General features: G+C 55.2%; 6 protein-coding genes across 8 annotated transcripts; 4 read left to right on the plus strand and 2 right to left on the minus strand.

Moving 5' to 3' along the window:
- Window positions 1-354: 354 nt before the first annotated feature.
- Window positions 355-1,591, plus strand: LMH87_005058 (uncharacterized protein; the record flags this gene model as incomplete). The annotated part of the gene is made up of 4 exons (XM_056202707.1): window positions 355-430; window positions 498-595; window positions 686-1,393; window positions 1,460-1,591. The coding sequence occupies 4 exons, from the start codon at window positions 355-357 to the stop codon at window positions 1,589-1,591; spliced, it is 1,014 nt and encodes a 337-aa protein (XP_056058236.1).
- A 3,789-nt stretch (window positions 1,592-5,380) lies between these two features.
- On the minus strand, window positions 5,381-6,919 carry LMH87_005059 (uncharacterized protein; the record flags this gene model as incomplete). Its single annotated transcript, XM_056202708.1, has 6 exons — window positions 5,381-5,490; window positions 5,551-5,567; window positions 6,022-6,085; window positions 6,137-6,211; window positions 6,714-6,795; window positions 6,866-6,919. 6 exons carry the CDS (start codon window positions 6,917-6,919, stop codon window positions 5,381-5,383), a joined length of 402 nt encoding a protein of 133 aa, XP_056058237.1.
- A 2,159-nt stretch (window positions 6,920-9,078) lies between these two features.
- Window positions 9,079-10,647, plus strand: LMH87_005060 (uncharacterized protein; the record flags this gene model as incomplete). Its single annotated transcript, XM_056202709.1, has 1 exon — window positions 9,079-10,647. The coding sequence occupies one exon, from the start codon at window positions 9,079-9,081 to the stop codon at window positions 10,645-10,647; it is 1,569 nt and encodes a 522-aa protein (XP_056058238.1).
- A 624-nt stretch (window positions 10,648-11,271) lies between these two features.
- LMH87_005061 (uncharacterized protein) lies at window positions 11,272-12,564 on the minus strand (the record flags this gene model as incomplete). Of its 2 annotated transcripts, none has more annotated exons than XM_056202710.1 (1): window positions 11,272-12,564. In XM_056202710.1, one exon carries the CDS (start codon window positions 12,562-12,564, stop codon window positions 11,272-11,274), a length of 1,293 nt encoding a protein of 430 aa, XP_056058240.1. The 2 variants fall into 2 exon arrangements, with proteins under 2 accessions (XP_056058240.1, XP_056058239.1); XM_056202711.1 differs by having other exon boundaries at window positions 11,272-11,559.
- A 441-nt stretch (window positions 12,565-13,005) lies between these two features.
- LMH87_005062 (uncharacterized protein) lies at window positions 13,006-13,917 on the plus strand (the record flags this gene model as incomplete). Its single annotated transcript, XM_056202712.1, has 3 exons — window positions 13,006-13,195; window positions 13,264-13,421; window positions 13,492-13,917. 3 exons carry the CDS (start codon window positions 13,006-13,008, stop codon window positions 13,915-13,917), a joined length of 774 nt encoding a protein of 257 aa, XP_056058241.1.
- Window positions 13,918-15,146: 1,229 nt separating this feature from the next.
- Window positions 15,147-18,505, plus strand: LMH87_005063 (uncharacterized protein; the record flags this gene model as incomplete). Of its 2 annotated transcripts, none has more annotated exons than XM_056202714.1 (6): window positions 15,147-15,173; window positions 15,836-15,873; window positions 15,920-15,986; window positions 16,214-16,218; window positions 16,291-16,326; window positions 16,528-18,505. In XM_056202714.1, 6 exons carry the CDS (start codon window positions 15,147-15,149, stop codon window positions 18,503-18,505), a joined length of 2,151 nt encoding a protein of 716 aa, XP_056058242.1. The 2 variants fall into 2 exon arrangements, with proteins under 2 accessions (XP_056058242.1, XP_056058243.1); XM_056202713.1 differs by lacking the exon at window positions 15,147-15,173 and adding an exon at window positions 15,523-15,542 and having other exon boundaries at window positions 15,925-15,986.
- Window positions 18,506-20,109: the final 1,604 nt, after the last annotated feature.

Below are 20,109 nucleotides of genomic sequence, written 5' to 3' on the forward strand. Positions count from 1 at the left end.
GTCCGAACTTTCCGTCTTCATCCATATGGAATATTGAAAAAAATTCGAGAGCGGCAGAAGTTTGCGTCGCACTAGTGCTGCCTTTGTCGTGGTGAGTATGTTCTTACGGACCCAATGCTGAGCCGCCGACGGCCCCTTGCGGTGATGAGAGGTTACGTCACTTCTCTCTCCAACATATATCAACGCGGACTCCCGGAAACCACCACAACCCCCTGGCCAGAGTAGATGTACAACATGAATCGATGAGCGCGATCTGCAGAAAACGACTGAGCCATCAAGGAAACTGCTACGACTGCCAGGTTTGCCTTGCCTACGCAATCTGAAGAAATGCCGGATGCCACTTCAAGCCCGAAAATGTCAGCCACCACCACTGCCGTCCTCTCAAAGGTAAGGCGGATGATTCCGCCAATGCTAGAAAAGTTCCATAAAGGTGAGTACTTGATGGATTATCCGCAGCACCTACGACTGTGGCTGACGAGGCTGCGCGCCATTTACAGGACAGCTCGGCCGAGTTGCTGTCATCGGCGGCAGCCAGGACTATACCGGTGCACCGTATTTTTCGGCCATGGCCAGTGCGAGGCTAGGGTGTGATCTAGTGTGTATTTTCATCGACTTTTTCTCGACTAAAATTGGAGATCAGTGAGGCTCCAATGTTGCTCATTTGCTAACGGCATGGCCGGTCTAGTCCCATGTGATTTGCACACCAGCTGCTGGAGCTGTTATCAAAACATATTCTCCCAATCTAATGGTTCATCCCTTGATGAGACAAAGCCCCTCCGAACCGCAGGAATCAGCCGAGTCGGAGAAGCCTACCAGCGCGGACAAAATTGCGTCCCCAATCATCGACATGCTTGCTCGCCTCCACGTTCTCGTCATCGGCCCAGGACTTGGTCGTGATCCGCTCATGCAGGACACAGTTAAGCATGTTATTTGTGCGGCAAAAGATAAGGGAATTCCGATCGTTCTCGACGCTGATGCCCTCCAACTTATTCAAAAAGACTTGAACATCGTCAAAGGCTACACAGAGGCAGTGCTGACGCCAAATGTGGTGGAATTCGATCGCCTCTGCAAGGCAGCGGGCGTAGAAAGCAGCGACAGCGACAGCGAAACACAGCGAGTAGAAGCTCTGGCCAGTGCCCTAGGAGGTGTCACTATAATACAAAAGGGAAAACACGACTACATATCGAATGGCAAGATTACCATGACGGATGATCTCGAGGGCGGCAAGAAGAGGAGTGGTGGTCAGGGTGATACCCTTACAGGGAGCATTGCAACGTTCCTTGCATGGAGGAAAGCATACATCGACCGGCTCTGGAATGACCCAGAGACGCCTTGTCTTGACAAGCATGAAATGATTGGGCTGGCAGCGTTCGGAGGAAGTGCAGTTACAAGAGTAAGTAGCCGACTATTCCGTCGAATGCTTGAAGAATCAGGACAACCCAGCTTACCAACTCTCTAGGAATGTTCTCGAATTGCCTTTTTGAAACGTGGCAGGAGCCTACAGGCAAGCGACCTCACAGACGAGATTCACAACGCTTTCATGGGACTCTTTGGTGAGATCGATGATGATGACAATTCGTCCAAGCTTTGATTTTGCGAAAGCTGCCTGGGTATCGGAGGACCGGCACATTTACGACAAAATTTGCTCCAGTCCTTATTCAGTCTCCATACCACAAACCTTGTACAGCAACCCAGTGTCATGCGAAGTAGACTTATTTCTTTGCGTACCGTTCGCCAAAGTTCGTTCGCCAAAGTTTCAAATCAGAATTCTTTCTATGCGTCGCAGTTTTTAATCCCCAGCCTGTGTTATTTACCGGAACAACTGATCCAATGACTCTGTTTCTTATGAGCTCTTTATTCTACACCCACACGAGCTTTGTAATATGATCACTGCGCCGAATTGAGCCCCAGGCCGCGCTTGGGCAGCACAATCAGACAGCGAATGGCGCGCTGCATGGGTATGGCCCACTGCTGGCTTTTTCTTTCACAACCGAAATAGCTCAGAAGTATAACGTGTTGAATCAACAGCGAGTCAGCGGACGCGCAGGTTTCCAAGACTGTAAAAGACGGCCACATTATTGCGTACGCCACATTCCCCGGTGATTCAGCCTCACCGATACTCTGACAGATTTTTCACCCCGTAGCTGCGCGATATTACTGGAAGTGCATCTTGATCACAGACTCTCAGGGATAAGTGGATTGCCGGCATGCTGATGACTTCGGATATGATACCCAAGACCAGAAATGAAGCGCGCATAATCAAGGCACCAACAGGGTGGCGAGCCAGTACATGAGCAGGGATGCCGGTCGGGCTGCGATGACGCGCCTTTATTATGCATGTCTGAATGCAAGCCCCTCCCGCTCTCCGTGCTGACAATCCCGCAGGACAGCTGGACCAGGTATTATGCACGTCCTCGGACAACGGAAGCTGGAGGGGAGATTTACACAGGGCGGCAAGGCACAATGGTCCCGTGATGGGACTGAAACTTGCATCGGACCGCCCTCATGTGGCACTCCCTTTCTGTCTTTTTTTGCGAGCTTTCCTCTTCGTTTCTGTCGTTTGAAAGGGGTGAGCTGCATGCGAACTGGGCTGCTGTCGGCCCAAGTCACATCCGTCTGCGGAGGAGCAAGGCGATGTCCATTGCTCCCGGACTGTTATTCCGGCGACAATGCATCATGGACGTTGAACACCACTCCTCTCTCTTGAATCATGCACGTATGCCATCCCCGTCAGCGCCTGCATACTTGTACGACGACAAGAGGCGGATCAGAGGAGCGGTCAACTTTGATGAGTGTATCGGCGACTCCTTGGCCCGCAACCGGAGCTGGCGGAGTAATACGACAAAATAGACAATACTGATGTATGGCAAAATTGAACTAGTTATTCTGTGAGAAGAGCCTGTAAACATATGGGTATATTCCCAGGACCGGTGCGCATGGCTACACGAGATACGCCCAACGTCACGCAACGCGTCGTGCAAGAATTGCCGACTTGGGAAACACAAGAATCACTGGCCCTACGCAACGCGGCGGATCTCCCGGTCAAGTACTGGGTCTTGTGAAGCATTACCCCCCACGCTCGCGGTCGCACTGAGCAACGCGAGATAGTATTCAGCCTCCGCCCCCAAAAATCTTTTGCGTATTGTCTCGCTGGGCGAGTGAGGCGTCCTGCACGACCTGAGCGATGTGAACCGACCGGCGGAAGTGCCGAACACCGGATCATGTACAATATCTGTGCCTCCCTAACAGAAAACACCCGAAGAGGTCGGATGCTGCCCGCCCGACCCATGATGCCTGTGCGTGACGGCTTTGCTGGATCAGACTGTCCAGTGCGATGCTTCCTCTTTCGTCTATCAACTTCCCTTTTCAACGCCCTGTCTTTGGCTGGAATTACAGCCGCGACTGCTCGCTTCTCGATGGATTTAGGTGCATTCGGGTTTGGTTTATTCCATAGAGATTGCGGCTACTAAGGCAGGTAAAGGCTGAGAAGTTGTCTGATTTGAGGCAGCAGCTGTCTTGTTCTTCTGTCCCGCGCGGGCCGAAAATATGCGGCGTGTGCGGCGAAAAGTATAATACACTCACACACACACACACACAAAACAACCCACGCCACCACCACCACCCTTTTCTAGCTTTCTCTCCCTGCGGGAGGAAACAACTTGAAGCGGGGTGCGAAAACTTTGGGCCATCTTGGTATTGTGAGATCTGACTGGTGCTCGATGTCCTTCTGCAATCGTGCCGTCTCAAAGGTAGGGCGACATTCCAATCAGACTTTGGCAAGCCGTTTTACTGTAGGCTGTGGCTGAGGGGTCCCCCTCCCTTGCTTTTGAGAGAATGCGTGACGAGTGGGTTGTGTTTTCGGACTATCAGCTGTTGTTCCAAGTGCAGGTCTCACAGCACCGCAAGGAGAGAGCGGCGCGGCAAGCAAAAAGAAAGCCTTTTACTGACATGTCTCTCTCCTCTCTCTACTCCGTACTCCGTGCTGAATCTCACGGCCTTTTTTTAGAATGTTCTCTGTGTCTACTGCATCTACTGCAATTGAGCAACAACTCCATGGCCATCGTTTCCCCAGAGAAATAGAGTTTTATTCCTCCTCCCTCGCTCGCTCGCTTGATAATTCTCCGCTCGGGATACTTTCATGTAGCGCAATGCAGGGCAGGCCGATGATGCGGGGCAGGCATTGCATAACGACATTCCGATCATCTTGTACGCCTTTGCTCAACTCCCAAGGAAATTGGAGAAAAATTACACGCAACGATGCACAGAGAGCAAAAAAAATGTGAACGGCTGGTAAGTTGCGTCAGCTAGCGAAGCCCGTGCAGCAGAGCAGAAAAGAAAAGAAGTACAACATGTTAATATTGAATTGAATCATACAAAAAAAAAACAAGGCTACACTGTGATGCTGGACGGGCCGTACGCACTGGCCTTTGGCCCGGATTTTTCAACATCAGACGCGGCCGTGCGAGTCTTTTTTAAAAAAAAAGTAATGAGGTTTTGGACGATAAAATGAATTGGAACTCATGGTAGCATTGAGCGTCTTAAGCGAACGTGACGGTACCAAGAACTACTGGTAACCAAAAAAAGAAAATGGACAAAAAAGAAAGTCAAAATATGACGGACGGGCTGGCCGCTTCAAACTGAGGGGCGCAGCGCACAAGCAGCAGCAAAAGTGGTGTGGTGTGAGCGGGCAACGGGAGAGCGTCTTGTTGCCTCGCGCTAATAAAAGGAAAAGAAAAGGACTCGACCAGCTGGGACAAAGCAATCTACTGGTAGTGTTGGCAGATCACAGTTGCTTCTTCGTACTTTGCCACGTTGGACTGAAGAAAAAGTTGCCGTCGTGGGATCCAAAGTCTGGAGGAGCGTTTACGAGTAAGTACACCGTCGTGACCGTTTCTGGTCACGCCATTGTCGGCCGTTCGCGGACCATCTCATCTCTGCGCGCTCAACGGGCAGTCCCTTATAGGCAGGCTATACGTCTTATCCAGAGTGGTCCTTGACCGCAAGCTCCAAATGTCGTAAACTTAATCGCATATCGCATGTTCGCAAATCTGCCGTGTGTACACATGGGCCATGACACAGCCTGGAGGATCGGCGTGGCAGGGTCGCGCGATACCAAGCCAAAGCCCAGTCATCCGAATCCAGAACAGGGCTCAGTACCCGAATCTCGCAGTAGATGATCATGGACTTGGAGACATGCACCCTGAAAGATCATGGCGCACTGTTGATCAAGTGCCAAGTGCGCAGATACAGGCCCCCTTGACAGCACCCCTTTGCCCGAGGGTCCCCCCAGAGCTGACTGAATCAGCTCTGTTGCTTCTGATGATATGCACAAGGGCAAGAGGCCAAGCTTTCCAGGTGGGGAGAAGGAAGCTGCTAGATTCTAATAGTGCGTCAAAGGGTGCTGAGCGAGGACGAACAATGGTGGCCGTGGCGAGCACCAGTACAGCAATGGCGCGGCATCGAAAAAGTAAAACCTGAAACTAAAAGGGTCTGGTTGCACACTGTTCAGCCATTTGTCTGGACGGGAAGAAAGGACTTGGGCAGCCCCACGGATCCAATTTTGCTTTCTTGTTTTCCAGCAGCAATTGTATTGTATTGTGGCCAGTGGTGTGCTACCTTCGGACGAGACACGACCAAGGCGACCTTCGGGTTTGCGTAACTCCCCTTCTCCCCAACTCGCTCACCATTGGTTTTGCGGGCGCAGACTCCGTCGCTCGTCCCTGTCGGGGGCTTCGTCACGTAAGCCTGGGCGGACCTTTCATGAGAAATCTAGGCCACCGGAAGAGCAAGGGACTCCTTGCCGGATGCCACTGCAAGCCCAGTATGTGACAATTAAATTGAACAGATATTGCAGCCTGTTACAGGCATGCGACCCAAAAGAAAACAGCCACGACCGTGCGCAACGAGGGCTGACCGAACAGAGTTGTAACTTGTCACTGTGGAAAACGTCTGAGCACCCGGGGCTGGACGGCTTGGTACGGGCTGGTCCACCACAGCGCTGCTCGAGCTCGCCGGAATCACAACCGTCCTGTGGGCGGGAATACTGCCAGGCGTTCCGTGTGGGGCAGAGCGAGAAGAAAAAAGCCTGTTGCTCATGATTAGTGCAGTGCCGACGTGATGGAGTTGAGGATCGCACCGCCCGCGCCGTTGCCGACGCTTACCCCAATGAGTTTGCGCCCGTCTTCGCCGAAGCGTGGCGCTCCTTGGATAGCTGTTGCAATTGCGCAATGCCTTTTCATTTCCGATGAGATTATGCCAATTGGGCCTCATAATAATGCCACTTATATGCACCTGCGCCAGCAATCTGGCAGCTGGCAGTCGGCAGCCCGGATTTTCGGCCCATCGTCACCAAGGTGCAGGACGCCGAGAGGGACCCTCTCCAGCTGGCTGGGAATGTGATAGCTCACTCGCAGGGGGATTTGCTTTTTGGCACGACGACCCTCCAGCCACTGAGTAGACTGTCCGGCTGCCCGCTCGTCTCCTAGTATCTTCGCGTCATTTTTGCACACTACCCTGGTTCATTTTCAGAGAGTGGACCGTTATACCAGGCTCCCGGGATACAGAGCGTTGCGGAACCAGGTTCGTGGTACGCGGTTGTGCGCCTCATCAAGCTGTGCATCTTTTGCCGTTGGTGGACATTTTTTAGCTATTCGTGTCCCTGCTTGTTACATCAACAACGTTATCACCGTTTTTTTTTTTAAAAACCAAATCACATCCCTGTGGGTTCATTGAATGGCGGAGAAGCGAAAAGGTATCCGTAAACTTGGGCGACTCAGCCTGCGTGCCTGGCAGTGCCTGGATAGGAGTTCCATTAATAGACTCCTCGTGCGGAGCTTCGGGACTTCGTTGGGCCGGCCGGTCATACCGAAGACAGCGAGTTTTCAAGAGAATGTAGGAACTCTAGATAGAACAGAAGCATGCTCTGGGCTCCTGCGAACAGACAGGTGTATTTCTTTTCGTCGAATAGCTCTGGTGGTGGTTGGAAACGCATCAGTACCATCGCCCGTGTCAAAGCGCTAGGCTGCCTCTGCAGCTGCTGTCTGCCCTCGTCTGCTGGCTGGGGCGGCCCTGGGGAGCTCCCGCGTCTAAAAAAGTGCTCCATAAGGCCAATGTGGTGGCACAACACGAGAATAACAGAAAACAAGAAAATAAAATATGAGAGATGATGGCAAGGGGCTAAAAGGGATCGCCCGACTGGTATGCTGGTGGTGTGGGCTAACCAAGTGTGGCGCGACCGTCCCACGACAAACCGGTCTGCTGGCCACGAAAAAGCAACTGCAATTGCGTAGCATGCGCATGCAGTTGCATCAGCGCTGAAAAATGATTCGTTTCTGACTCGAGAGACGCCAGCTTCGGGGTCATCGATGATGATGATGGCAGCCATGTGTGGCGTACTGCTGTTGCTGCGGGATTCTATTTGCAAGAGTCCATGTCCATCGTGTATGCTGGTAGCGATGACGGCAAGCTCCGCAGGCAACGGTAGAGGGACGTTTTTTCCCTAGCAAGTCTCGAACCAGTCGTCTGGGTCGGCATTGCAACGTCTTGGCTGCTAGGGGTGGCATTGGCACATCATCGCGGGCAGGCATGACTTGCCAATCATGGGCATGTGAGTGGCAGCGTAGTCGAAGCTCCGTACGGAGTACGGATAGACGTCGATGACAGCCAGCCGACCGTGGCAAGCCTGGGGAATGGCTTAGCCTGAAAAGTCACAATTGTGGCGTAGCTCGCTATTCAGAGCCATTGTGCCGCGATTCTGTCTTGGTGGCTTGGGGTCATCGGGCAGCTGGCTTGCTGGCTTGCGTCTTGTCACCGGGAGAGGGCACTTCCAGGTGAACTGTCGTCGTGGGCGGATTCGAGCAACGTCGACGAGCTGTCGCCACCACCAGCGGCGTGGGAGGAGAGACAACAGGTGGAGAGGCTGTGGAGGGGCCATCTCAACTCCCGCTTGTTGGTGGTGGTGGTGCCAATGGTGCGTCAGTCTAGGTCCGGGTCTGAGAGTCAATGTCCACCCTTGTCATATTAGTGTCTTCTTTTTGGGCTGGGTGGTTTTGCTTATTTTCGCCGTCTTGTTTCTTTGGCCGAGACGCTGGCTTTTTGCTGGACTGGCCCAGCTATCCACATCCGCATCCACGGTGCCACGGCACCCCTTCCCTTGCACTGGGCCACTGGGACTGCCCACTAGGCGGCGTACTGTGGCTGTCCACCCCCACCCGCTGTTCCCTGGGATTGCTTTTTGAGCCTGGTGTTGTGCTGCGCTGTGTGCCCTTGCCTCGCTCTTAAAAGAATGGTAGACCCTCCGAGATGGGGTTTGCGAGGAATGCTCTCTTCACGATGCGAGTCTCTACATAGGTTGTAGAATCTGGAATCTGGAATCGGACGACGACGACGTTTGTTTGCACCTCGCTTACAGCTGCCTACCGTTTACACTGCCAGCTGCCAACCACATTTTCGCCTGCCACCCGCCAGCTGCCGGCTAGCTGCCTCTCTGCGCCGAACCCGTCTTCCAAAATTGGCAACTCCATCTGCCGCTTCCCTGCCAGGAACGCCTACGCCCGCACTCTTACTTACACCTCCACCGCCACCACAGCTTCATCTTTACCAGCACCCAAGACCAACGCGACTCGCAGCAAGTTGGCTTCAACACTCCAAATTACTTCGTTTCATCATCGAATACCGCTTACCCCACTCCCCGACACCCTCCGCGACGTTTCTCTCTCCGCTCCAGCCTTTCCACTTCCAAGCTCTATATCTGGGTCTCTTCTCCTCTTGGCGCTCATCGCATGTCACTGCTGGACTGATTACCATCCGCGATTCGAGCTCCTATTTTTACAGCTGAAAGCCGCCCCCGGGAATGCGCTGAGCTGCAATCATCTGCACGCAATCTATTTCGGCTTCTCAGTTACAGACTACGCCTGTCAACGCCTCACCTTCGGCCTCACTTGTGCCTCATCTCGAGACATCAGCGTAAACTCATGTTGCAAACGCTCGTGTTTCTTGCCCACTAAGCTGCCACCACCCTCCCGGCAATTTATGACACTATCCAATATCGAAACTGCCCTGTCACAGCTACCCGCAGCCATGTCGACCCGATTTGATCGCTTTGAGAGGCTCTTCGCATACAAGCGCAAGGGCTCACTACCCGCAGTCACATGCGAGCCTCCAAGCCCAACTGTCGAATCATCAGAGCTTGGCCGACAATTTCCCTCGCCATCATTCATTCGACCTAAGAACGTCCGAATGTGTGCACGAGACGAGGTGCGCCTCAGGGAAGCCACCGGCCGCTCACCATCCGTCCCCGACATCTTCACCTCACAAGGCTCTATCCGTGGCCACTCACGCAACGACGGCTCCACAGGCAGCTCGTGCATGCGAAAAGGATCAGATCGCTCGCCTTCTCTTAATGGCAGAAGACATGATCGTCTAGTCACTGGTCTCCGCGAGTTCCAATTTCCCAAGCCTGCTTTCCACAACGGCCAGGTTTCTCCCCAATCATCTACCTTTAGTGACAAGTCCAGTGAAGCTCCTCGTATTCCGAGCCCGCGATCACGCTCGCCTCTTCACATGGATATTCCTCCATACAGAACCGACACACCACCCTCTTCAGACCCCGAAGACAGCGTCAACCCCGCGGAATCTTGGAGAACAAAGAAGCTCCCTGAGCTTCCTCATCGCGCCCCGCCTACACCCGAGGAGTCACCCCAACTAGGACCGTTGTCTGAACCGCCAAGGCTGCCTCAGCTCCGCCACTCGCAATCAACCGGTGCCTTGGAAAGGATGTTGTTCAACGAAGCGGGCCTGGATTTAGGCGACGCTCTGGAGGGTGTGCCCATGCGCAGATCCAACAGTGAGCATAGCCTCGCCCCTTCAGAAGCTCCGTCGACCGCCAGCTCCGTCCTCCGCGAGCCAGATGTGAACGAGTTTTTGAGTCTCAGTGACGACGACATTGCTGAGGATACCGAAGAAGAACTCGCTGAGGCCGAGTTTGAATCCAAGCCTGCGGCTGTGTCGCAGCCGCTCGCCAGCACCCTGCTGACACTTACTCCACCACGCGCAAGTCAGCCTGCCACAGCTGCAGCATACGTGGCGGCAAGAATCGCCAAAAAGTACGACTTTGACCTGGTGTACATCGTCAACCTTTGGCCTGGCCCGGTCACAGAGTCCAGTGGTGAACGCCCACTGATCGGACGCCTGCTCGCCGCCCACGGTCTGCATCACGTTCCGTCTCCTCTCCAGATCTCCTCTTTGGTTCACACAACCATCCTACGATCTGACGGCTGGATCGAGTACCGCAATGCCGATGCTCGGCCACATGACCTCGCCCGTGGCTATGCTAGTGCCTTTTATACGGGCCAATATGCCAGGAGTCTGTCTGGAAACACATCGACTCCTGTTTCTGGCGTCCGCTTGTCTGAGCAGATTGACCGTGGCATCGTCTTTGCCGCCTACCGCAAACCTCGCTCAGGTGATGACCGCCTTGGTCACTCTTTTGATGACAAGGAGCTTGGCGAGCTTCACGGCGAGGCAGAAAGCCTCGTGGAGATGCTCATCGACATTCATGTCACCAACCGCCTCCGCCAGCCACCTGCTAGCTCTCGCACAAGCGAGGAGACTGGGCCCATGCCTCTGCAGCAACTCGTCGCTGCCTAAAAAAAAAATTCCCCACGAAACTATCCAGGCCAGGCGCCTCCACATTTGCAGCACCGCGCTGCTCCCACTTTTCTATGTCTTCACATCCAATGATACCACCTCTGGGAACTGGCACGTCACTTTTCCCAACCGCAACGAAATATGATTATGACCTAGACATGTGCTGCTTTTGATTTCTTTCCTCTTCTTTTACATACTTTGTTACATGTTGCCGGGCTATGCATAGTCTGGGCTCCTTGACTGGACTCGAGACGTCACCGCACATTTCTTATATCTATTGCGACATTGTTTTGGAATTTTTGTTGGAGCGATATGGAGAGGAGAAAAGCCTTTGCTAAGAAAAACGCAAGGCGATATTAGCATGGAAGGCGCCGGAGCTATGTTGACGATTTACTTACTTTTTTAGTTTGCACATACGGAGGTCTCATTGAGCAAGGTCTAACAGAACATCAAGCCGCTATTGTTTTAAACATGAAAGAGCATCAATCGAGTTGAATTCACTTAAAAACCACTGGCCCATTGTGAAAGTGCTGTACCTTTTAAACATAAATGACAAGTTTCGACACTATGCTTATGTGTTAATCTATTTTACTATTTTGCTTATTCATTGTGTATCTATCATCATTAGTCGAATGGAATCCTACGTAGCGAATCACCACCTCCCATCTTCTTTATTTCCTGCGCCGCCGCAATGCTACTCGGCACCTTGATGCCGCAGCAGTCATCCCAGCCCTTGCCATCATGACTATGGCCCTCGTGCCCTTCCTCCTCGCCATCATGTCCACCAGCCGCCGCCTCTGAATCCCCCTCCTCCTCGCTCATGCCCTCTGCCGCCGGGACCATGGAGCCAAACATGAAGTGCTGCATGACGGGGAGCTTGCCGAGGATCTCGGCGACAAACATGCGGCGCATGCCGCCGTCAATCTTCTCCCAGGACCGGGCCGAGGAGATGTCGTCGAGCATGGGGCTGTGCCAGCGCAGGCCCTTGACCGTCTTGGTGCTGTTGACAAAGGCGACCTGGCCGAGGTAGAGGTAGTCGCGGCCGGCCTCCTCGAGGGTGAGGTCCTGATGGATAGCGCGCGGGGTGATGTAGGGGTGGTGGAGGAGCTGGGCGGCGCCGAGGAGGAAGGGCAGGAACTGGTAGTCGTCGAGGCCCCAGACGCCGTGGGAGCCGGCGGGCTCGAGGTAGTAGAGCATCTGCACGGCGCGCATGACCTCGAGGTAGCGCGCAAAGACGCGAAGCACGAGCGCGGGGAGGTCGGCGCGCTGCACGACGCGCAGGCGGTACAGGCACAGCAGCCAGATGGCAAAGTTGAGCTCGTGGCCAGAGCCGTAGTCGATGCGGCTGCGGTTGCCAAAAGACTCGGTCAGGTAGGCGGACGCCTCGGCGGCGGCGGTCGGGGGGCTGTTGCCGTTGTCGAGGCCGAGCTGGCTGTGCCACCCGTCGGTGCGCGCGCGGACGAGGTCGAGGAAGCCCCGGAAGGCCTTGTTGCCGAAGCGCGAGCCCCCTTGCTCGTTGGGCGGTGAGAGCTTCATGAGGGACTCGACCTCGTCGAGGATGCGCAGCAGCGTCCGGACGGGCTCGCTGAGGGCGGCGTCGTCGACGGCGGCGGCGGAGCAGGGCGTGTCGACGACGGCCTCGGCGAGGCCAAACACCCAGCCGACAATGGTGCTGTAGGCGGGCGAGGCCAGGAAGAGCTCATGGTCCCGCTTGGAGAGGATGCGGCGCGAGGGCACCGAAAAGGTCCAGCTTGGTATATCTTGCAGCTGCTCGGGCAGGGCAGGCGTCGCGGGGACGGGCGTAGGGTTCGAGGGTGGCGCGCGCCGCTTGCGAGGCTCGAGTTTGGGTAGACGGTCTTTGAGGTTCGGTATGGAGGAGGGAGCAGCTTGGCTCTGTAATGGCCCGTTCGATGCCATTTTTGGGGCGCGTATATATGGATAGAGGAGGAAGATGCGTAGTTGAAGATGGCGACTTGCAACCTCGAGAGCGAGGGGCGATTGGCGATCTTGACCTGCTGAATTGCCCCACCATAGCTTCTGAACGTTTGCCACAGGCAAAGGCAGCGCATAGTAGTAATGCGGCGAAGCAATTTGCACAGTACAACCGTAAAAGCAATAACTTTCTTCGAATATGCGACTGTTGCTGTTCTTTTACCTGAACCAACCTTTTACTTCCGCCCCATGGGCTGCCGTCGTCGCATGTGCAACCTCAGAGCTAGCTGTAGCGTCCAGGTACCGACACACACTAAACACCTGGGGAGATACTTTGTCGCCACAGGCGATACCCACCTGAAAAATACAACCTGACAATACTCAAGGCCGAAATTGCTTCAGACATCCTCGACATATACAACAGAAATGGCACCAATTGCCGAACCAAGGGCCGAGCTGGCACCGCTGCCCAAGGCAGATGGCTCAGCGACATACTCGTACAGCGGCTACACGGTGACGAGCGCCGTCAACGGACCGATCGAGGCCCAACGGCGCGATGAGAATCCGTTTGAGGCCCTCATCGACGTCAACATCCGCCCTGCGGCAGGTGTAGGAGGTAAGAAGCTGCTACACACCGTCATGGGATTCAAAAAGGCTGACCGGGAAATTTTCGCTGGGATACAGGCACGGCGGAGAGGCACCTAGAGTCTATTCTGCAGCGAGCGCTGCGGCAGCTCATCCCCATCAGAAACTTTCCGCGGTCCGTGATCCAAATAACGCTACAAGTCACGGAGACGCCTGAAAATGCCTACGCAAACACCAAGGTGATTCAGGCCCAGCTGGTATGTCCAAAGAACCCTCACGCCTCACGCCCTCAGAATCACCTTTGCTAACTGTGAACGCCAACCTCAGAACCTGGCCATTATCCCCGCGCTGCTGCACGCCGCCATCCTCGGCCTGCTCACGGCGGCGATTCCCCTCAAGACGATCGCCACGGCCGTCACGCTCGCCATTCCCGCCGCGGACAGCGGTAGCAGCGGCATCGTGGTGGACCCCAGCACGCGCGAGGCCGACACGGCCAAGTCGCTGCATGTCCTGGGCTACACGTCCGGCGAAGACGAGCTGCTGCTGGCGGAGAGCCAGGGCGCCTTCACCGTGGACGAGTGGGAGACGGTGCTGCGGACGGGCCAGGACGTGTGCTGCCGGGCGGCGCAGTGGGGGCTCGAGGAGGAGGACACGGCCATGACGGGCAGCGGGGGGCTCGAGTCGGCGAGCATCCGGGCGTTTATCCGGTCGGTCATGGAGACCAAGATTGCGGCCGATAATTCATGGAAATGAAGGAGTTGGAGAGATGCGCGAAAGCGGCAAATGTAAAGGGAAGCATAGGGAAATGAGGCGACGGGGTGTACTGAATTCAGTGGAAGAGGTTGCTTCACGCTTGTTCATGCACGGTAGCCGAATACCCAGAGGGCGAAAAATGCCGAGAGGGAAAAAGAATTCATTGGTGTAGAGGCGTTGGAAAATCATGATGCTTGTTTTTTTCTACTATTATTTTACTAGTCCTTTGGGTAACAATACCGGCAATGTGGGTGAAACTCTCTGCCAGCATTCTATAACAATAACAACAATGCTAGAATATGTTGCAAAGTCTCGAGCCAAGAAGCCATGCTCCTCGTTCCTTTATTCCCATTCGGCGGCCCGCGGCAAGGACGATCCCTCGTTGGTCTGATCTGTACTTCTTCGCCGTGTGGCTGCGGCGGAGGTGGGAGTCGCAAGATTGCAGGCGTTTCGTGTTTTAGGGCTCTTCTTCCTGTCCCTGCCCACATGGAGGCGTTTCACCTCTCCGTCAGGTTTCCGCCCTTTCTTTGCTGTCTGGGCTTGGAGCCGTGTCGCGCGGGCCCTTGGCAGAGCAAGAAAAGTGTCGGGCAATTAGACGGATAGCAGCTAGAGAGATAAAAATAGAAAGAAATCCCTTGCGCTGCACACAGCCGAGGCCTGGGTGACGTCCGGCCGAGTGAGAATGCAGGTCCGCTGCGAGTTGACTACGCCTGCATGGCAATTGAGGAGAGCGAAAAAGAAGAAAAAGCACAACTCTCCAATGTAAAAGACTCAATTATGCATCAACTCAAAGTCTCCATGACACCCTTTGAATATTAAAAGGATCATGATATAGCTCAGTCCGACAAAGCCAAGCCGTCTACACAAGTCGCGGATTTCGCGATTTCGCGCCCCTGGATCGCTGCGTTGCGCCTCGTCTCAGTGAGCGGGTCAGCCTCGCGCTCTCTCTCTCTCTCTCTCTCTCTCTCTCTCTCTCTCTCTCTCTCTCTCTCTCTCTCTCTCTCTCTCTCTTTCACCCATCATCACAAGCCCGCCTCAGCAAGAGAAGGGGAAAATCTCCCAAACTTCATCCCTTGACCAGGCCCATAACAGACGACCTGTTACAGACGCCTGCCCAAGGGCCTATAGCGTGCCGCAAGCCGCCCACGTCCCAGCGGAGCTGCAGTGGCCCAACTAGGTTACTGCTCTGTCACAGGCCGTGTAAGAGCCATGAACCTGGCCCCCGTCTGATGTTTTGCGCGCGCGCCAAGCCCCTGGTGTGTTGGGCGAGCGAGTCGTCCTGTTATCCATCCGGCCAATCTCTTGTCTCTCAAGGCATGGCGAGTAGGAGCGTGGAGAGAAAAGGACAATTTGCTCCGTTTTTCCGTCTCAGCGTCTCAGGTCCTATAGCGCGGCGTCGGCGGCGGCGGCGGCGGTTGCCCAGTCGTGGAAACTTGCTTCAGCTTTTCGCGAGAAGATAGATGCCTTTTGCCTGTAGGTCGAAAAGAAAAGAGAGTAGCGCCCAGCTAAAGTTGTGTTTCCGTGGCGGGCCGTCAAAACGCCATGCAAAGCGTTTTGTGTCGGAAAGGGAAGAAAAAGAAGTGGGAAAGCTCTCTTCTCCTGGGCATGCTGAATTTAATAGGCAGGTGCTTGCCCACCACCTCTCTTGCTTGTTCCTTTCTTTGTCGTCGATCTAGCTCGTGCTTGGACCCCGACCGAGTTTGTCGCCGCGAGATCTGTGCTTCTTCGTCATGCCAGAGTTGATCTCTGTCTAGCCTTGCTCTTCTTTTGTTGCTGATATTGCCATTATTTCACTGTCTCTATTCTATTACCTTGTGACCTTTCTTTCATCCCCAATTTCTCATTCGCTGGTCGAGGACACATGATACACAACGGCTTCTGTCTTGTCCGACGACAACCACCAAACTCTCTTTATTAGTTCCCATACGTCCGTCACAACTTGGACCGGTTTCTTTGGTAAGCTCCTCAACAGACATTGAAGCGCAAGGCTAACGGAGGCTAGCATAGCCAGCTCTTTTACTTTCTTTGCCCCAGCGACGTCACCACTCTATATATACATCATTATCCGTGTGATTTCTACTCCAGTCTGTTCTTTCATCAGAGACACAGGGTTCTTTTTTCATATTTTCGAGATAATTTCAAGAGTCCGCCAATTACCGCCAACACCAGCGTCAGACAGTCACGCCGGGATATAGCGCAATTTTGGTTACATCCGCCCGGGACGCCGCCATCCCGTACTCGCATACCAAGTCCGTGATTGGGTCCCGTTTCGCACCGGTCAAACTTTGTGAATCAGCAAGTGTAAGCGTGATACACTTTGTATCTACCCATCTCGAACTACCACTTGGGCTTAGACTAACTAGGGAATGATAGGTTGAGGACCCGCCAAGTCATCGACGCCTCGACGGGGTATTTCGATCCAAGCCGTTTTCAGTCACCAATTGGGCTTACGCCACCAAAGTCCGACGCCAAAGCCCATCACAATCCCATAATCAACGGAGTTTATTATACTAATAAAGGGGGAGAAGCCGCCGCTTCTTTTAATTGCCGAAAAAAAATGTTTCATCCGGTCGCGTCACCAGCCTCCGCCAGCAACAACAACAGCAATAGCCTAGGCTCGCCCACGACCGCTCTCCACCCAGCGCTACACGACGTCTGGCCCACGGCCGGCGACACCACCAGCGCCATCCTGGACCGCCGGCCCAAAACCTCGTTAGCGCATCATCCCTCCTTCATCAACACATCCAAGGCCTTGAGCTACGAGCCGCGGACCAAGACGCCCCTGTCCGCCGTGCCCGCTCTGGGAGGTGCTTCCACCACGACCGCCGCTCTTACACCATTGCCATCTCCGACGTGGGGCGGCGCATCAAACATCACCGCCGCCGCCATCTCCGAATCCCACGCAGACGACGCCGCTGCCCTCTCTCCCGGCAGCAGCGCCTTCCCACCTACAAGTAGCACCACTGCCATCACCAGCGGCGAGCAGCTGCCCAGCGCACGCATCGTGCCCGCGCCTCTCATGCTTCGTCAGCCGCAGGCGGTCACCGAGGACGTCTCGGCGCTCGGCGGCACCACCACCAGCCCAAGGCCGACGGAGGAAGCGGCCTCCCTCGACGGGATGCTCTCGTCGTCCACCAACGGCGCCGTCGCCGCCGGCAGCAACATGCACGGCACAATGCCCAACCCGCCGCTCTCCGCGGCCTCGCTCAAGCTTGCCGACGCCCTGCAAAGCCTTGCCCGGCGGCGGCGGCGGTCCTCGGCCACGACAACGGCCACGACGGCGCTCGCGGCGCTCAAGTCGCCATGCTTCTACCACCAGCGCTTCGACGACGCCGTCGACATCGACAAGGTGCTCGAGGAGATTAAAAACGACGAGAGCATGTCGCACTCGCGCCTCGTCCAGACGGCCACCTCGGTCCGCGAGGTCTCCAAGCAGCTGCAGCGCCGCCCCATCCGCCGCGCCGTCCGCAACGTCATGATTGTCACAAAGGCCCGCGACAACCAGCTCGTCCACCTCACCCGCGAGCTCGCCGGCTGGCTGCTGCGCACCCCGCGCTACGGCGCCCACGTCGGCGTCAACGTCTACGTCGACGCCAAGCTGCGCTCCGCCCGCCGCTTCGACGCCGCCGGCCTCGTCGCCGAGAACCCGGCCTTTGACGACATGCTGCGCTACTGGACCCCGGATCTGTGCTGGAGCCAGCCCGAGACGTTCGACCTCGTCCTCACCCTCGGCGGCGACGGCACCGTGCTCTTCACCTCGTGGCTCTTCCAGCGCATCGTGCCCCCCGTGCTGTCCTTTTCCCTCGGCAGCCTCGGCTTCATGACGACGTTTGAGTTTGACAAGTACAGGCAGCACCTCGGCCGCATCATGGGCGACGACGGCATGAAGATCAACCTGCGCATGCGCTTCACCTGCACCGTCTGGCGCCACGGCGCCCTGTCCGCCGTCGCCGGCGAGGGCGAGCAGTTCGAGGTGCTCAACGAGCTCGTCATCGACCGCGGGCCCTCGCCGTACGTCTCCAACCTCGAGCTCTACGGCGACGACGAGCTCCTGACCGTCGTGCAGGCCGACGGCTGCATCTTCTCCACGCCCACCGGCTCCACCGCCTACTCCCTCTCCGCCGGTGGCTCGCTCGTGCACCCCGACATCCCCGCCATCCTGCTGACGCCCATCTGCCCGCACACGCTGTCCTTCCGCCCCATGGTGCTCTCCGACACCATGGCCCTGCGCGTCGCGGTGCCGCGCAACTCGCGCGCCACGGCCTACTGCGCCTTTGACGGCAAGGGCCGCATCGAGCTGCGCCAGGGCGACCACGTCACCATCACCGCCTCGCAGTACCCGTTCCCGACCGTCACGCGCACCGACACGGAATGGTTCGACAGCGTCAGCCGCACCCTGCGCTGGAACACGCGCGCCGCCTCGCAGAAGCCGTTTGAGGCAGGCGACGGCGACGGCGACTGCGAGGGCTCGGCCACGGGCGACGAGGAGACGTGGGACATTGATACCGACAGCGCGTACTATGCTAGTGAAGAGGGCAGCGTCAGCACGAGTCCCATCCGGAGACAGATGAGCATGCTTGGGCTGTAGAATGCAGCCTGGGCCTCTAGAGATTTGAGATGAAGGCATATTTGAGCGATCAGCATGAGCATATTTGACGATTTCTTTGTTCTTATGGATGTTATTCTTTTCCCAAGGCGTTTTCAGGTAGAGACAGATGGATAGAGAGTGGTATATAGTTATACTGTTCCTGGTGAACATTTACAGAGCATAAATACACTGGTCAGCCAGGTCTCTGGATTATGCGTGCGGTTTTCTTCTTCACTTGGTATTTTCCCATCTTCTCTATTCTACTAATCGTTCTCATTACTGCAGTTGTTACTATCATAACTGTTTTTGCTATTGCTACTGATGTTATTGCTGATTGCTGTAAAATAGAGTACAAGTAAAACTCTCCTTGTATTGTTTTAAAACTCTAGTGATGGCCCTACGATGAGCATCACTGAGAGATGATGGCGGAGCAGAAACTCTTCCCCTGCCAAACCCACTCTCACCCACTGCACGCATCACGTCGTGGAGAGGCACTTTATCCATCCCTTGGCCATGGGTGCGTGCCACCTCTTCAAGCACCAGAGCCCCTTCTCCGCCGCGCGTTGCTCACTTGCCGCCAGCTGCTCAGCCATCAACCTCCGGTCCTCGGCCGCCGCCTTGGCCTCCCGATCGGCCACGTCGGCCGCCGTCTGCCCTGCGTCGTTGCGAGCGCCTGCATCAGCCCCAGCCGCGAGCACAAGCGCCCTGATACCATCCATGGCGACGCATGAAATGTCCCACGCGGTTGAAGGACCGAGTTCAATCACTCCGTCGCCCCGCCTAAGATATTAGGGCCAACGCATGGCGTGGTGCAACGGAGCCCACGAGTTCGCATCTCGAGCATTCGGGTTGGCGCCAATCGCCAAGAGAACCTTGACTCGCTAGACGGAGAACTCGCTATACGCGACCGCAAGAGCTGTTCTCCCTGCATCGTCCGCGGCATCTACGTCGTCTGCGACGTGCTCCTTGAGTATTGCTGTGAAATCGGGAGGGTAAGGGGGCTCAGGCTCGTTCCCTGGCGTCCGCATTTCGCGGCCAGCTTGCTCTTCGGCAAAGGCAAGAAGAGACATGCAGCTAGTCTTGTCTTTGATACTCATCTTCGCACCTAATGAAGGCAGAGCCTTGATTAGCTTAACACGTTTTAGCTTATAGGCGTAATGTAGTGTAGTATAGCAGTAATCATCTCGCTTGTTAACTTATACCTTTGCCGTTTAAGCTAACAGCCAGGCTGTCCGTACTGCCTAGTGCACTAGAGCTACCAACGCTGTGCAAGCCTCTGTGGTCATATTAGCAGTTGTAGCTTTATAATGCCCACTGCTTTTAAGCAACAGCTAGTGCAATGGCGTTTAGTTGTGGCTGTCATTTTGATCATGGACATTATGCTGAATTATGCTTTCCACGGCGGCGATGTTAAGAGATGCTAAGGCAATATGTAGTGGGGAGGGTTTGTTAGCACAACCCACTTTGTTCTTAGTGTCTATCTTAGAGAAGCTTATTCTATTATACAGGAGCTTATCTTTGGCGTCTTTTCTGGATCGCAAGCTATCTAACACTATATGACCCGGCTATCGGCAAACACGATGCAGTATATAATTGTATTGTGT

Source organism: Akanthomyces muscarius, chromosome 1, assembly GCF_028009165.1.
Source record: "Akanthomyces muscarius strain Ve6 chromosome 1, whole genome shotgun sequence".
NCBI classification, from domain to species: domain Eukaryota; kingdom Fungi; phylum Ascomycota; class Sordariomycetes; order Hypocreales; family Cordycipitaceae; genus Akanthomyces; species Akanthomyces muscarius.